The sequence below is a fragment of the Lonchura striata genome, chromosome 4 (assembly GCF_046129695.1).
Source record: "Lonchura striata isolate bLonStr1 chromosome 4, bLonStr1.mat, whole genome shotgun sequence".
NCBI classification, from domain to species: domain Eukaryota; kingdom Metazoa; phylum Chordata; class Aves; order Passeriformes; family Estrildidae; genus Lonchura; species Lonchura striata.
The window spans coordinates 16,041,551-16,058,674 of record NC_134606.1 but is presented as its reverse complement, the minus strand read 5'-3'; the positions used below and the strand labels follow the sequence as shown (position 1 = coordinate 16,058,674).

At 41.2% G+C, this 17,124-nt stretch overlaps 1 protein-coding gene across 6 annotated transcripts in view; it reads left to right on the top strand.

The window, feature by feature from the left end:
* The first annotated feature begins 5,516 nt into the window (after positions 1 to 5,516).
* The window catches only part of LCORL (ligand dependent nuclear receptor corepressor like), an 80,009-nt gene continuing 68,401 nt past the window's right edge, over positions 5,517 to 17,124 (top strand). For all 6 annotated transcript variants that reach the window (XM_021554406.2, XM_031504570.1, XM_021554402.3 and 3 more), the window contains exon 1: positions 5,517 to 5,725. In XM_021554406.2, the coding sequence (XP_021410081.1) occupies positions 5,578 to 5,725 (148 nt within the window). In that variant the 5' untranslated portion in view covers positions 5,517 to 5,577. The remainder of the gene's footprint in view (positions 5,726 to 17,124) is intronic.

Sequence of the window (17,124 nt, the reverse complement as noted above, 5' to 3'; positions counted from 1 at the left end):
ACTTAGGAGTATATATCGGATTTTACCTTCCCTCCAAATTTAATTTTGATAGTCAAATAATGACACATTAAAACAGCAGTCTAATCTGCAGTAATTTGTTATTTTCTGGCATTTCAAGCTGACTGCTTTCACTAACACATTTTTCTGCCAGACTAGTACTGAAACAATATATATTATCCTCATAAGAATGCTTTGAAAATAAGAAATGTTTTAAAATAGTACTAAACAAAACTTTCTCTTCTACTTGTTTTTTATAATATAACATCATGGAGTCTTTCATATAGTTACTTATTTATATTTTATTTCACCTTACAAACCTGTGTTGTTTAAAGCCCTTTTTTTTTTTACCTTACTGACCGCTTTGAACAATTCTATAAAGTAACATGATTTTACTATGATAAAATGTTCTCAGCTTACCATAAAAGTTGTGTGATTGTTTTTCTAATTCTAAGAGTTTGTTGAAATACAATGCAGCCTCCATACATGTGTTCTTTTGTGTAGCAGAATATGCGTGTGATGAGACCATGGCCCTTTGGCCCCTGTACCACCAGATCCTTAGTCTCTAAACAATAACAATAAAAAAAGACCTGAAAATAACTGTATATTCTAAAATGGTATTAATGGAGAGTTCTATTCATATTTTAGTTACCCACATAAAACCAAGTGCATCTCTTTTATAAATATTTACTGTAGAGTTTCATTATAGTGTTTGCTTGCTACAAAAAAAGGCAAGTTTGATATATGCAAGTGACATTTCTATTTAACTAAAATAGCTGATATAAGTAAACAGGACATGAAGAATATTGGTGTTTTTGAAAGCCTGCCTGCTTTTCACTAGGCTACTTAGACGATGTGATAAGAGCACATCCGCTCAGATACAAACTTTGTTTTTTGGCTACCCTAAACCAGTACACCTAGTTAGATGCTCACAGATTTAAGAGCACACTGCTAGACCACAATAATAATATTCCCATTTTTTTATCTTCCTATCCAAAGGATAGAGATGTTTGTAAAAAATTGTCATTGCCTGAAATAATAATGTTTTGTGTACTTAGAATTAGGTCAATAACAGAAATACAGGCAGTGGAATCAGCTAATGCCAATGAGAATCACAAAAGCAGACCCTGTAATAAGGAGACAGCAGTATTTTTAATTGTATATTCTACTGAAATACACAGTCATTGAACAATAAATATATATCCTGAGATATACCTGATATGTGATGTGATCTGGGGGGGTTTTCCTGTGCAGGGCCAGGTGTTGGACTCAATGATGCACACAGATCCCTTCCAACTCACAATATTCTACATAACCTGAAATTTCAGGTGTAAACAGACAATTTCTTTCTTCATCCATAAGATATTTGATATTAAATTATAGTCTATCCACCCATCACCATTTGTAAACTATTTTGAATTTTATATGCGCATATAGAGATAAAAAAGACGTAAACCCGGAATGCTTACAAATCATACTTCTTCCTGGTGATCCAAAAGCCAATGAGGAGACCAGAAGTTGCCTGACTCTTCAGCTCTGTTAAAAACTCATTTTTCCATTTGTGTGTGAAATGGAAACTTTTCTAGTTCTTCCTATTAGAGTTTGTTCTTTCCTTTTCCCTTCGTTTTCCTCCATTTTCATTTAGAACTGATGACAATGCAAAGAAATGTTTAGAGTTTAACTTTCAAGACTCACAGGGCCCCTAACTCAAATATCAGCAACATCTGGATTATGAACACATTTTTGTGTATCTTCACACTGATGGAGGTTGTCATGAAAATTCAAAGTCTGAACTACTAGATTAGAGATCTTTTTATCTGGTCTGTGCTGCTTGCCACCATAGACATGGAAGTGATAAATTATGGGCTAGCCCCTCTCTCACAGCATTCTTGCTGTACTGCTCTACAGCTGCTGGTTCAGCTGCCTCTGCTGAAGGAAAAAGAATGATCATGTCAGTGTATATGGTGAAATATCCTCTAGTGTCATTATTTTCACCCTTCAATTTTATGTTGCAGCATATCTTTCAAGTATCAATGATTATATACAATATTCATTCATTCATAAACCTATCACACAATTCATCATTTAACCCTTTCTGTTTTACCAATACACTGACAATTTCTAGGTTTACTAATTGTATTCATGTGAGAGAGGAGCTCACCACTGATTGCACCTGAAGAAGGCTTGCTACGAGGTTTTGAGTGTTCAAGTTAGACTCTTAATTACGCTTCATCATTGCCCCCAATTTTCATAAAGCAGCACCTACATGACAAAGGGCCATGCAAAGTTGTCTGTACAGGAGTAGATTTCACCTTTGGGGACTAATTATAAAGAGGTTTTGGTGATGAACAATTTTGCAATGTTTCAATAAGATAGTTAGATCTCCCCAATACGTTCAAAAAATTAATTCAAAATGTCAGATTTTGATGGGGTTGTGGTATCAAACTGTAAGCATCTCTGAGTGTTTTAATTTCTCTTTACCCCCAAATGAATATGAGGTTAAACAGGAAGAACAGCAGTAATAATTCTTGTAGCTTAAAAAAAAAATTGTACTGGATTTTGTCTCCAGAGCCATTTCTAAGTAACTGGCACTCTGATCCCATATAAATTAGCTAGGACAGGCAGCTAAAATTAACTAAATTGAAGCTACCTCTCACTGCTTCAGCTTCTGCCCTCAATCAGCCTTGGAGTCTTGTTCAGAAAACTGGAAATGTTTCTATAAAATCAAGTGCAAATCCACCTAAGAAGTTATATCTTGGCTGGAAAATCATTTTCATAGAGAAGAAAAACCAGTACTATTAATGTAAAAATAACACCCCTGAAGGTTTGATGAAGCAGGATCCTTGGCTTACCTGGTTCAGCTTTGTTTGGAAAAATAAAACATCTCCAAGGGAGGGATTGGTGCAAAACTGGTCTCTACAGCATATCTGATTTCTAGGCAGTATTTGCAGAAAGAATAAGAGTTCAAAACCTAGACAACTACAAAATTCAGTTGGAAATGCCTTCTTTCTCATTTTCTCCTCTTTTCTCCTCCTTCTCTCTGAAATCTGCCCAGCAAGGTTTTCAATTTTGTTAGTTTTTCCTTTCATGCCTGGAGAAGTCTCTCAAACAGGAGAAACATCAGAACTGCAACAGTAGTTATGTTAATTTCACAAAATGAGAGGGGAGTGTAGTTCCTTCCCTGTCCTTTATTTAATCACAGAAACCTCAAAATAAAACTGTTCAGATGTGGGACATTTGTGTCCCTATGAAACTGATTCACATCACATAAACTCAGGGATTAATTTAAAATTCTTCTGTGTTGAATTCACCAAGCTCAATTACCTGCTTTACAGAAGTGACAAAGTTTATTTTTATGAAATTTCTTTACAAAAAATTATGTGATCTGCCATCTGTTCCCAAAGTTTTGTTTGTTCCAGTAGAAGCAGAATGAACTTCAGGGACCTCTACAAGTAATCCATGAATGTGTCCTTCACCCATAAAAAAAGAACATCTTTATGAAGTTCAGAAGGAAATATCCATCAAGTAAGGTTTGCAGTAGAAGTCAGTTCATGACAGATTTTTTTTTTAACCAGTCTTATGGCAAAGAAAAAAAAAAAATATATATATATATATTACAGGAGGGATACTGTTAGTTTGAAATGGATGTGTTATTCAAATAAGGTTATATTTTAGTTTGTATGGCTGAGTTACCTTGGGTTTTGCCATTTCTTTGAGGTAAGACTGAAAATTTTTGTTGCTGTTTGGAAGGCCAGCATGAGACCCAAGGTACTTGCAATAGATCTGAGGTGAAGAAGCAGATTGCTAAGTTGCTGCTTATTTATTGCTGGCTGTCATGATGAAAAGTTAGAGGAAGGAACAGGCTATCTTTACACCTGCACTTCCAGTCTTGCCATTCTGATAGGCTCGACTAAACGGTGGTCAGGGCTTCACTCTTACATAGCCTTGCTTCTTACAGTCTGTATAGTCTGCACAGATCTGTAGAGGGATGAATGAGTGGGGAATAATTCCCCTTCATTGTTCAAACTTTAAGCTCTTCTGCAGTTTTGACACAGTATTGCTGTTGTTAACTCTGCTCATACTCTAGAACAAGAAGAAAATTTGGTATAGATAGAGTGATTTGGTTCTTTCCAGCCTTGCACCTTCAACGTATATAGGGGAGTAAGGGGAGAAGCAATGGAGCCTTGTCCTTTCTATGACCTTATTAAATACTGTTTTCTATTGAAACCTCCAAATAGGCACAGAAAATGTAATTTCTTGCTGAAGTGACACTGCTTACAAAGACTGGTATGAAAAGGAGAGCGTGGGGGAGGAGGAGACACTCAAAGACGAGCCAGGATCTGAGAAAACTGCAGAATCTTGATTTCTCCGTCTAGGGAATTACAGACTGCTAATTGCTGTCTTGCAAGACATGGGTAGCGATTGTCACATTAGACTGGTGCGGAGGGATATGTGTCTTGTGCTGGAGGCACAACACGAGGGTGACTGTGCAGAGCAGCACAACCGCCCGTCCAAGTGGCTGTCAAGTGCTCCAAGTAATCCAATCTGACGTTTGTGTGTTAACTTTCTTGCAGTTACCTTAATCTGACTTCGGTTTGTAGGTTGATAGTAAGCCTTCTCAGGCGTGCTCCCAGCTACTGAGCTGATTTGGTTCCTAGTTTCCACGCTAGTCTTTTCCAAAGGGGTGGTGGGAGATAACGCTGTGTGACGCCAGTCCCGAGCAAACCTCCCTGTCCGGCTCTACATGACTAACACCTCATAAAAACTGGTCTGAAAGCAAAGCTGTTGAAAACAGACTGGTGAACCGGGCAGCCGTTTAGAGAACTTTGAAAATCTCCCTACGGAGTGAATCCGGCGAGCTGGCTCGTCAGGCACAGCGTGTGTGACAGCCGCGTCCGTGCGACGGTGGCAGCGCCGGAGGGGGAGCGAGCAGGCGGCAGCCCCGGGCAGGTGTGGGCGAGGGGCTGGGAGAGGCGGCCGGGCACCTGAGGGAGGACCCGCGCTCCAAGCAGCGCCCAGGACAGACCGTGGAATGAAGGCGAGACCCGCGCCGGTTTTTGAGGTGTTCTGAGCCCGGCACTGTGAGCGCGGGGCTCCGGGGCCGCTGGCAGGGCCGGCAGTGCTGCCCACCCGGGGAGAAACCTCGGGGGCGGTGTCGCTCCCCTCCCTCACGAACTACAGCTCCCAGCGTGCCTTGCTGTCGCCTGCCCTGGCCGGGCCAGAGCAGGTGGCGCGCTGCCCTGCGGGAGCTGTAGGCCGGGGGAAATCGATGGGCAGCGGAGCAGTGGCGAGCAGGGAAGAGTTTTCGGTTCTCAGCCCGGTTCTCGGCCCGGCCCCCGGTCTGTGGGGGAGAACCGGGCCCCGGGCAGGGCGGGCGGCGGGGCGGGGAAACCGTGGGGAGCGGGGACGCGCGTCAGTCACCCCGCCAGGCGGCGCGCGCGCTCCCCGCGCCGGATGCTGAGGGGGAGAAGGGGGTGCGCGGGCGCGCGCTCGACGAGGCAAAGGGGGGTGGGGGGGAGGGAGAGGAGCCGGGGGAGCGCGCGCTCGTATGTAAATGAGCGGGCGTGAGGTCAGAGGCAGATGGAAAAGGGAACAGAAGGAATGGCCGCCGCGGCTCCCGCTCCTCCTGCCGCCGCCTCCCAGTGCCGGAGCCCCCGCTGCACGGCGGAGCGAAGGGGAGTCCGCCGAGAACTCGACTCCTGGCGGCACCGGCTCATGCACTGTGTGGGTAAGAGAGGGGGCGGCGGCGGCGCGTCCCGGCTGCAGCGGGGGGGACCGAGGGGCGGGAGACGGGGCGGCGAGCGGGGTCTGAGAGGGGAACGGGCAGCGGGGCGGGCGAGGCTCTCCGAGCCCAGATCTGTCGGGTGGGCGGAGGGGGGGGAGCGGGGATGGAGGAGCGGCTCCAGCGGCTTTCTCGGAGGGTGGGAGCGGAGACGGGGTCTGCAGGGGAGAGCGAAGGTCCTAAGCCGCCTCCGGGCAGCAGAAGGTGGGTGTTACGGCTTTGCCTGGGGCCGCTGGGTCCCTCCCGTCAGCACCGACCGAGACCCTTTCTGAGCTCGGGTCCTTTTGTCTCGGCTCCTCGTCGTTCGCGCGGTGAGCGCCGGTGGCTGCCCCCCTCCTCTCCTCCTCCATCGCCAGTGCCTGGGGGGCGGAGGGGGGAAGGGAGCCCGCCTCTGTGTGTGTGTCTGTGTGTGCGTGCGCCTTTAAGAGGGAGCCGCTCCTGCACTGACGGTTGGGATTTGAAGTTTTCCCTCCCCCTGGAAGTTGTCATGGCGACGGCAGCTCTCCCCCCTCCCGCCCCCGGGGCTGCCCCGGTGGCTCTCGTGCCGGGAGGTTTCCCGGGTCACGTGGCTCCCCGCGCGTGTCCGGCTGGCGGGGGCGCGCGGGCACCGGCGGCGTTCCCGCCGCGGGAGCGCCGGGACCGGGGCTGCTCCCCCGCGCTCCGCCCGGGCACTCGCAGCCTCCCAGACCGTGCCCGTGAGCGCGGGCATCCGGCACGCGTGCCGCCTCGGGCGGCGGGCGCTCCTGTTGGGTTTTTTTGTTTATTTGTTTGGTGGAGGTGGGGTGTGAGCGCTGGGGCCGGGAGCTGCCTATTTGTATTGTTTCAGGAGTCGTTTCCCTTCTCGGGGAAATAGAATCCTTGATCTTCAAGTGGAGTGTTAGAGTCTGTGCCGATCCTCCCCGATGGCTGAGCGGGGAAATGCATCTAGTGTGGCTGGGAGGGAGAATAGCGCTTCATTCAATGTTTCTGTGGGCACTTGATACAAGAGCCGAGTAAGAAGTGAATGCCTAACAAGCTGGCTGGCATACCTGTATTTACAGGCAATTAGCACGAATCCAGTATCTGTGCATTTTTTTACATTTTTCAGTAACCTGTTAACTGCTTGTTACTAGCAAGCTTCTCGATCTTGCTGTGTTGCCCTAAGAGCACTTGTAAATACCTGTTCTAGCACCTGTATATGTTATCATGCATGTGTATGCTTGCATTGTCTTTATTCCTCCAAGTTACAGTACTGTTTAGAAAATAGTGGTTTTTAAACACTACTACAATAGTGTTTTTTGAACACTACTACAATATATAATGCTTCTAATAGAAAGAATGTAGTTTAATTAGAATATACAGGAGACCCAGTGCATTTGCATAGATGCTGTGATAAGGTGTTAAATCTGAGGATGGATATCTTTCACAAGTGGCACTTTCTGTGGTTGCCTGATATTTAATGGCATTTCACTTAAAAGTTTAAACTAAAATCCTAGAAGTCTGCTTGACAGTGGATGACTTGAAGGAATTTTCCAGTGGTAATTGTGTACTGTCAGATGTGTTTGAGAAACAGTTGCACAGCACAACCCACGCTGAGAAGGAGTGTAAAGAAACACAATAGGTCGAGTCCTCTACTGGGCAGATCTCCTGGGTGTAGGGAACTTCTTTGGAGTTGCCTTTTGGGCTGGCCTTTCACTGGGAATTGCGAAGTGCAGAACTGTCATGTAATTACATTTTACACTGATTGCACTGTGGTTGTGCTTCATATTCAGCTTTGTTTTATTTGAAATAAAAGTTAAGAGTATGATTTCTTTGTATATTCATGATGAGAAATCCAGTTAATTGAAAGGAGCCCTGAATTTATTAGCAACTGCTAAGGAGAAAGGACATAGGTTATGGTTTAATAGTTAGTCAAGAGCTATCTCGGTTAAGAACTATTACCTGGCAGGCCTGTTGAGCAGCCCTTATCAGAGAGAGTGTAAACAAAGTGGCAAGAAAGTGAGTAGTCAGGATAATGGAGGTAGAGTATGCTTAACAGGCTTGGGCCGGGGCTTTTTTGTGTATGGGTTTTTTTTCCCTTTACTCCTTTGAAATTCTGTTTCATTAAATTCTGTGGAATAATCTCCTACAATAGCTAAACAATGTGAAATAACCTCCTACAATAGCTAAACAATTTTTACTTTAGAAGTTATTTTCTCACTTGCCAAAGTATTCCTAAGGATTTGAAGAGTCTATCAAGTTAGTGTTAACTGGAAACTGAACCCAGTGGTTGGATTGATGGCTGAAATGGCAATATGGTGGAGGAGGGAGTGGTGAGTTTGATGGATTTGCCACTCTTCTCAAGAATTATATGTTTATAGTAAAGTGAGAAAAACAATATGGTAAGGCAGTAGACTCCCAATTCTTGAACTTTTTGGATGAACAATTTTATTTTGATGTCTTGTGTAATTTACTGTATTGATACTAAATTTGATATTGGCATTTCTGTACTATAATTAATTAAACACTGAAATAATATATCTGTCAAGGATTCCTCATCTACTTTCTTTATGGAAGTGGTAAATTGGGCCAGAGATAGCACCTCCAAGACAGTGGTTGAGGCTCACAGTGAACACTGTTCATATTTACTACAGTGAGACTGAAGTAATATTCAGTGGAGGGCTAGTGATGGTTAGTGACTTCTGCTTGAAGGGCTCAGTTGCTGAATTGTTCATTGGTCAAAGCCTGGTTGCAGATTTAGCTCTAAAGCCCATGCATATATGTAAGACCTTGAGGTTTGCCAGCCTGATATGTTAATTTGTGACCTGCAAAATATGATTTAAAGTCTCATGTCAAAATGTTCAAACACTTAAAGAATTTGAAAAGAAAAACAGTGATAAAATTTCACTGACATTACTGAAAATTTGTTTATTTGGTATCTAAACATACTTGAAGGTACAAAAGACTCCACATGGTAAATGGAATATATTAGTGGAAATTTGAAATAGGTGTTCAGTACAAAATGTCTGTTCAGCTGGAAATCTTTGTGTGTGTTATGTTGAGCACTGACATTCCTAAGATGCTTTGACTTGTGCTTATTGGGTGTTTCTAACTCTTGCATGACTTGATCAGAGTTCAAAACTACATGTTCTTAAAAAGCACCTGGAGATCTCAATTCTGTTGGTGTCCTTACAGCTGTATAGTATGTGTTAACAAGTATTGCTTAAACTTATCAATGGTGCTCACTGGTATGTTTTGGTTTAGGTACAGTCTTTGTGGCATAACTAATACAAAATGCCCTAATTGTAAATTGTGTATTTATAGAAAAGTGCCAGGAAACTCAGGATTGAAGTACCTGAGTTGGCCAGTTACTGAGTTCTGTGGTGGTTTAAATTGCAAGGTATTTTATAGAGGTGAATATCAGAAGGATTAAAAAGTGCTCTGGTGCTCTTTGATTAGACCTTTGTCATGTGAATTGATTAATTCTATTCCATTGGATTGAGAAGCTTTCCCAGTATGGACTGTAAGTCTAGCTTTGTAATCAGCCTTAAAAAACAGGATTTGTGTGGGTTTTTTCAAGCAGTAATTGATCCCACTGCCCAATTTCACTTGAACTCTATAGGCAGAGTGTTGGCAAGTACTTTGAATTCCCATTACTTTTGTGATTAGGCACAGAGGAGAGACCAAGTAATGGCTGGGATGCAAGAAAGGTTCAAGCACAGGGTCGGGCTTTTTGCTGTGTTACCACACTAGCCTGTGGGTGAGGCTTGGAGTGCTAATATGGGGCTTTTTAGTGGAAACTGCCAGGTGATTCCAACCATGGATGTTGGAATCTTGCTAGGACCCTGCAGTGTGTTGTGAAAATATAAGTGTCTAAGTAAAACTTCCATTTTCAGTGAAAGATTAAAATTATTGCTACTTTTTCTAAAAAAAACCCCATTACTATTTGGGGGAAGGACAGAAGTTTTACTGTTCCTCTGCTGCAGCTCAAGGGCACACATTTGACAGGAAATAGCCTTGGTATTGCTTTCTTATGAAAACTGAAATTTGATCAAAGTGCACATCCATTTTTGTATGCTTGTGAAATCTAGCATATAAATACTCCTTTACTCTTGTTAAATTTTTTCAGCCTTTTTTCCTTCAAAACTAGGACACATTAGTGCATCCAATTCAGTTTTGATAGATCTAGACTTTCAATTTTTTATTTTGTTTTAGTATTTAAACTTCTGCTTCAGCTTACTATTTTTGAACAAGCTGTCTCTAAAGTGTACTTTCCAAGTAGAGGAATTCCCCCCAAACAAAAGATTTATAGCTGCTTTATTTGCTGATATCCCCACATTTGCAATGCTCCTGCATTCAATACCTCATATCTCTATTCCTACAATATGCAGCAGTGTTCTCATTTTCCATGTGGCTGTAAGTACTTTGCAGCAGGATAGTGTCACTTTTTTGAGTAATGCCGCCATGATTTTAGGTGATTTTCTACAGTTGCCATTGTAGTAGTGGGAGAACCAGTTATTTTACTACACATCTGTAATGTTCTTGTGTATCTACTAATGGTGGCTCAGTGCTCTGTCACCTGTCGGGCCACTAACAGACAATAGTGACTTCAGTATGATACCTGCTTTGAACTCTTTTGCTTCCTTGGCACTTCGGCACCCTTAAACAGCCAACAAGCCTGCTATGGCCATAGTGCCATCATCCAATATGATGGGCAGTAATACTGGTGTAAGGTGTTCTTGTGGATCTGTTGGGCTTTGAGCTCTGATGTGGAAACCCTTGGTGTGATTCCAGCATGAAGCAGATCAAGGAATTAATCTCAGTGTTACTGCAAATGTCAGAAGAAGAACAGGAATTAAATCTAGATCTCAGTCACAGCACAGGTTCACAGGCAGTTTTTGATGCAATGAGGGAAGATGGTATCATGTATGGGAATAGCTCAAACTAATATTACAGAGTCAGGTGTGCAAGTGGGCATTAACGTTGAACACTTCTTGTGAACCACAGTTTAAGAATGCAATAAAGTGCCATTTTGCATTGTCAAGTCCCATGGAGCTGTTAGTAGAATGGAGTAACTGCAATTCTGGCTACATGTTCATGCCTCTTGGATGCTTGCATCAGCACTCATTGGACCCCTATCTGATCTGTATTAACTAGTAGCTGTTGCAGAGTTGGGTGTTTGCAAAAAAAAAAAAAAAAAAAAAAAAGGAACACAGAGGAACACAGTCCTGAATGTGCCATCTCAATCTCCCCTGAACAGAACAGGTTAACAAAAGAGGAAAAAATGGTCACTGTGTATATAGGTCATTGGAAGTTGCTGCAGTGTATATGTATTGAATTAACTATCTTTAGACTGAAGTTAGAGAAAACACATGGGTTTTGTGTTTGACGACCTTTGTTTCAGATGTGTAGTGTTAAATCAGCTTCATTTCTGTATCCTATCACAATCCATTTCGACTCATCAGCTTTTCTCTCAGAAAGAAGTAATTGCCCACTGCTGTCATATGTTTTTGAAGGGCTATCTTATGATTGACTCTTGAGAGAAATCTGTGTGGTGAAAATAGTACAAGAAAAGTTAATGAAACCCAGAGATTTAGTTGAAAAGGCAGAGGGAGGAAGTTCTGTGTATTTAGCTGTAGATGCAGTACTAGTTCACTGATCCCTTGAGAACCTGCAGTTGTAAGGATCTATGGAGCATAATTTTTATGAAAGATGAAACTGTTCTTGCTACATAGACTAATCCATTAATTGTGTGCTATGCATGCAGTGCTTGGTTTTAATTCTTTGCACATGGAACAGAAATGTGTTGCTGGGCATGCAAGCAGATATACATATCTTCAGCAGTGTTGATAAAACCTGTGATTGTTTTTGGTGCTCCCTGTGTCTACATACTGGTATGTGGAAGCAGTTCAATTTTTAAGTGTTCCAGGAACTACTGTAATCTTTGTCAGTGTTTCTAGGCATAGCTTGAACTTTCTTATTGTATGTTCTTATATGGTAGCTGTTTACTTTTTATGTGCTGATAGAGAGCTGAGACATTTAAACTCTAATTTTCTACTTTATAGGCACTGAGAATTTCCTAAGCTGGAACTTGTGTAAACCAAAACCATGGAGTGCAAATAAAGTCACTGCAGCTCTCTCTCAGTTTTTCCCTTGATTTGGCATTTAGTAACTGTGCACTCTAATGCTTGAGGTTGGTAACTTTCAGGGGATTTTTTTTTTTGTTGATGCATGACACAGTATTGTTGTTTTTCTTTCTGAACTCACTGTACCAAACTTCATGATTTATATTGACTGGTGTGAGCATTCATTTATTAAACAATTCAACAAACCAGGCTATAAAATTAATCTAGCTTAACACTAACCTAGAAAACAGGAGGAGAAACGTGGCAGGAGGAAGAAAAGGTCAGATCTAGTTTAACTTGGATCAGTTTTCCAATCAGGTTTACAGTGTACCTGTTTTTTTCCCCTGAGTTAAGTGTAAGTAGATTTACTAGGGAGAACAAGGCTTCTGAATTTTAGCAACTGATTATTTTATAAACATTTTGGGATGTTTGAAGTGTTTAAGTTGGCTGGAGAGTGTTCCTAACCAACAAGACTGTTGATGAGAGAATATAATACCACTAACAAGATCTTTTCACTTTTTCTCCCTTTGTAGTAGAACTTGTCTGGTGTAGCAGTGAACTGCCCTTCTGTTTTAAGTTAGCTGGGAGGCCTACTGTAAATTTTGTTGTTGTTGTTGTTGCTCTGGGTTGGTTTTCTGTTAGCTGAGTCTCCTAACTGCCTTGCTTTGTGAGGGCAGTAATTATAGGTATGTGTTATGCTGATCAGTTAGTTATCAGATCAGGGTATGCTGTTGAGAAGCTGTATTCCAGCTAATCTCAAATAGCTAGGGCTTGTACTGCCTATAGCTAAAATGGGAAAAATTAGTACTTCTTTCCTTTTTCCACCCTTGCCTGTTTTATTTTTCAGCTACATTATATGGGTGTTTTGAGTAGATGGTTACAATGGATCCCTTTCTCTTGACTATGACTCAAGTATCAAAGCTCCTAAGTAAGTTGTTCTAACCTTTAGAGTTCAGTGTGTTTATGTAGAGGTCAGGCAGAGTTTTATAGACTTTACTAACTTAAAACTCTTTGTCCCAGTTAGAACTACTGTTTTTTATGTTATTCTTGAACTTTGCTCTTTTCTATGTGCTTGGTGGGAACTTTGATAAGTTGGAATGTTAATAGGGGTTGGAACAGAACTGAATTGCTGTGGTTCACATGTAAAGTATCAAACTTGTGAAAAGTAAGATGGCATTCTAGATTTGGCTACCATACATTAGGGAAAAAAAGCCACAGAGCACAAAACCAAACAAAATCGAAATCAAACACAATCTTGTTTGGGGGTATAAAGTTATGTAATACATTTGTTGTTTTTCTGCTAATCTACCAATTTATGCTTCCATTTACTACAGGCATAAAAAAGCCAGGAAGAAGTGAGGGAAGAGTAGGGAAGATGGATGGTAGTGGCACATCTGTTTGAGTGTGTAAAAGCACAGATGACGTATTGCAAAGAGCAGAGAACTCTGAATCTGCAGAAATGCATTGAGCTGTGGAGGCTGAATTCCTTTTTATGGGGCGTGGTCAGCAGCATGTCACTGCAGATCAAAGAGCCACCTGTCAGGAGATATTCTTGTTTCCACTTCTGGCACAGTCCAGGTTCCCGTGTAGTATCTTGAGAAGCTGGATTAACTCCTTCTTAGATAAACATCCTATTCTTGGCAAAATTCTTCTAGCATCTCAGTAGTTCTAGCATCTTACTGCTTTTGTGTTTGGTTCTACATCCATCCAGGCTTGTATCTCTATGGCAGCACATTGCAGGAGTGTGAGATGGGTAAAATGTCACTAGATGTAATTTCTTTTCCTGTTTTAATTTTTTTTAAATTTTGTTGGTAAATGAAAGCTCACTGAATTTGTGACCTCTTTAATGATGTTCCTTATTTTCAGCTTCTCTTACAACTTGATAGAGTCCTGATATCCAATTATGAGACATCCTACCTTTTGTGGCACCATTGATTACTCATGTTAAAAGTGCTGTTCAGTGGGAAAAATTACTGGGTTTTAATGTGTTTTATTGTAAAATGTTGCTAGTTTATTTTAAAAATGCTAATTTTTCAGATTTTAAGCATTTATCTTCCTCCTTCCACAGTTCTCAGCTTCTTCAAATCATCTTAATTAAAGGCTAGTTAGTCAGTCTTATATGTAAATAATAGTTCTCATTGTCATAATTCCACTTTCATGGAATTTTATGGACTATTTAGCTTTCTAAACTAGCTCTAGTGGATTTCTAGTCTGATCCACTAATAAGTCAGAGGGCAGTGTAATTGATATAGGGTAATATGCTCCTCCTTTTCATAACTATTGTCAAAAATCTTCGTGTATCTTATTTAAAAGTTTTATTTTCAATTTGAAAAGCACTACACCATTTTTTAATGCCAGGTTAAAATGCTACTGCTGTAAAACTGCTGGATGCCTTTTGATTAACAAGGAATTAGTATTGCTGCCATATATAATGTAGATTATAGAAGACTGCTTTAAATGTAGATTATAGAAGACTACTTTAAAGTAGCCCTGCTTGTGGTTACAGCTGGCAGTTTGGCTCACAGAACAGAGTGTGCCACAGCAAGGCTCAGCTAAATGCAAAGATTTGACTTCACTTAAGTGTAGCTATTAAGCCCCCTAATCTGAATATGGGGGAGGATTATCAAATGGCTACTGTTTTGTGACATTAGTTCAGATGTAGGTCATTCTGGTGTTAGCCACTGATTAGGGGGAAGAAAAAGAGAATCTGAGTTTTACTGCTACCTTATACTGTTCTGTGTATGGGCTTGAGTTCTAGCTGTGACAAACTGTTTCAAAAGTTTACTGTGCTGCCAGCTAAATAATGCAGTGATTGTGGAATTACCTGTGATTCTGGTACATGCTTCTTCAATTCTCTTCTTCTTCCTGGACTGTCTCTGTCCTTCTTTCCATCCTTCAACTTTCATGAGTAGTATTTGACTAAAAACAAATTTGAAAGTGATACAGTACAATGGCTGTTGGGGAAATAAGGTTTATAAACTCACTTCTGCCATTTTGAAAGGTGTCTCTACTCACAGCAGGGGGCTGGAACTAGAGGAGCTTTAAGGTCTCTTCCAAGCCTGTTCTATGATCCCTGTTTACTTGGGAATTTTGCCACCTGTTGTGTGTTCCACTCTGTTGTAGCTTTTGAGGTCAGAGATCTTCCTGTGATATTTTGAGAGTTTCAAAGCTGTCCTGATTGAAGTTCTGAAGAGCCACACCTCTTTCTGTTGATGCTTAAATTTTGTCCAGTTATAGTTGTCCTGTGATCTGTCAGGAAGTGAGATCCTTTGGTCAAAGTGATTTCAACTCTGCAGCTCTTACTGGGTTCTTTGCTTCATTACAGGTATGTTCCTACAAGTCATTTAATTAGATGTGAAGTGAAATGTCATTTTTTTATCTTTGAGGCCTACATCATACTCTCTGCTGATGCAATGAGTCAGAACTTCTGATGTACTTGAATGCTTAACTTACTCTTAAGAAAATTGTCTTCTTGAGGCTAAACCATCTTGTTCAGCATTACTTGTTCTTGTCTTCCCCATTTTTTGTGAGTTCTGTGCCTATTTTACATGCACAATAAATACCTGGCAGGCTTGACAAAGTTTTGTCTTGAGATGCCAGTTGATGTTTAAATTGGTTATACTATGACAACACATCTCCTAATTCTAAGTGATGTATATGCCATAGACACTTAATCCTAGTTTCCTATAGTGGTGTCCAAAAACATGTACTCTTGTTCTGTGTCACCAAGCCCTCACAGCTCTCTAAGGACCTCAGAAATGTGAAGTGACTTGATTTTTTGCCTTTCTTGTTTTTCTTACTGCAGTTTGCATTAATCCCTTACTGGCTTTTAAATAACAACAACAAACCTTCCCTTAAATTCATATTGGCCTTCCTTTTGAAATGCCAGATATTATACGTTCTCAGAAAAAATTGCTTCAACAAAACCATCAGACTGGTTAGGATATATTGGAAAGTACCTTTATTTTCCATCTGCATCTTTTTTGAAGTCTATTGACTCTTGAAAATATGGGTTCTACCCTAGTGAAATAGGATTTAATAAGAAAATGGTCCATTTGGAACTTTTGGTATCTGTTCTTATCTTGAAACACTGGAATTGTCCAGAGGTCTCTGAGCTTAGTGCTGATGTGAAAAACTGCACTTCAGTACTGACCCTAGATCAGCTTTCTGCACAGCCCTCAGAAGCAATGGTAGATGAGCCTTGATACCTCACTATGTCACTTACACAGAACAGAATTTTTTCTTAAAGCTAGAGCTTCTCCACAAAACATCAGTGTTTCACTGGAAAATTCATATTAGAGATAAACTGCTTAATAAAATTTAAAATAACAGAGTTTTTGAGCAAGTGTTTGTAAATCAGTCATGTCTAAATTACTGTTGTCACCTCTGGCATGCACTCCTTGTCCCACAAACCTTCAAAGAGTAATCTGAAAATTTAATATATAATGGATTTCTTATTTAAGTGGCCAATGCTTTCTGCAGTTACACTTCAGGGAAAAAAACTGTGAGAGAATCACTCTGTAGTGTGACCTGAGTAAACTTGCATGATGAATTTACATTATTGAAGTCTGTGATATTACTTGCTGCATGTGTCTCGTAATTGGCGACTTTAAGAATATTTGTCCAGTGCTTCAGGAGGGGACTTTGCTGTCCCACACCTGGCTTTATAAGGCCTTTATTCCAGATTGTCATATACAGTAGTAGTTTAACAGCTGCTACTTGATGTAACTTGAAGTAATTTCCCACTCTTTCTTTTTGTCTGAGGAGATGCTGGCATCTCTTCAGACTGAGGAATTGAGTTATTCACCTTGTCTGCCTCATTCAGCCACCAGCATTGTAAACTACAAAGACCAAAACAGCCTCTTCTACTGTTGTCTGTGAGTGCAGTTACTTGGTAGTGATTTGGGTGGTGTATTTGAAGAGCTATTAATGCTCCTTTGCTCTATGTGGTGGTTCACTTCTCCACCTGCCTTCAACTGACCTGGTTAAGTGGCATTCAGGGTAGTTGCAAACTGGATACTTAACAGCTCAATGCATTCAGCATCTCAAGTGGCAAACAGGCATTTTCTCCTCTTTCATTCTCAAGCTTTCTGATAAGTAATACATTGTTTTTTGCTCTTTGAGATATGAGTGATCTTGAGCTATGAGATTGATTTAACAAATTTGGTGCCAGATAAGTAAGTTTATACTAAGTTTTCCAGAATGCTGGTACTGAGATTGATCTGTTTCCTCTAGAAGTTTCCCTCTTGCTGGAAATGTGGA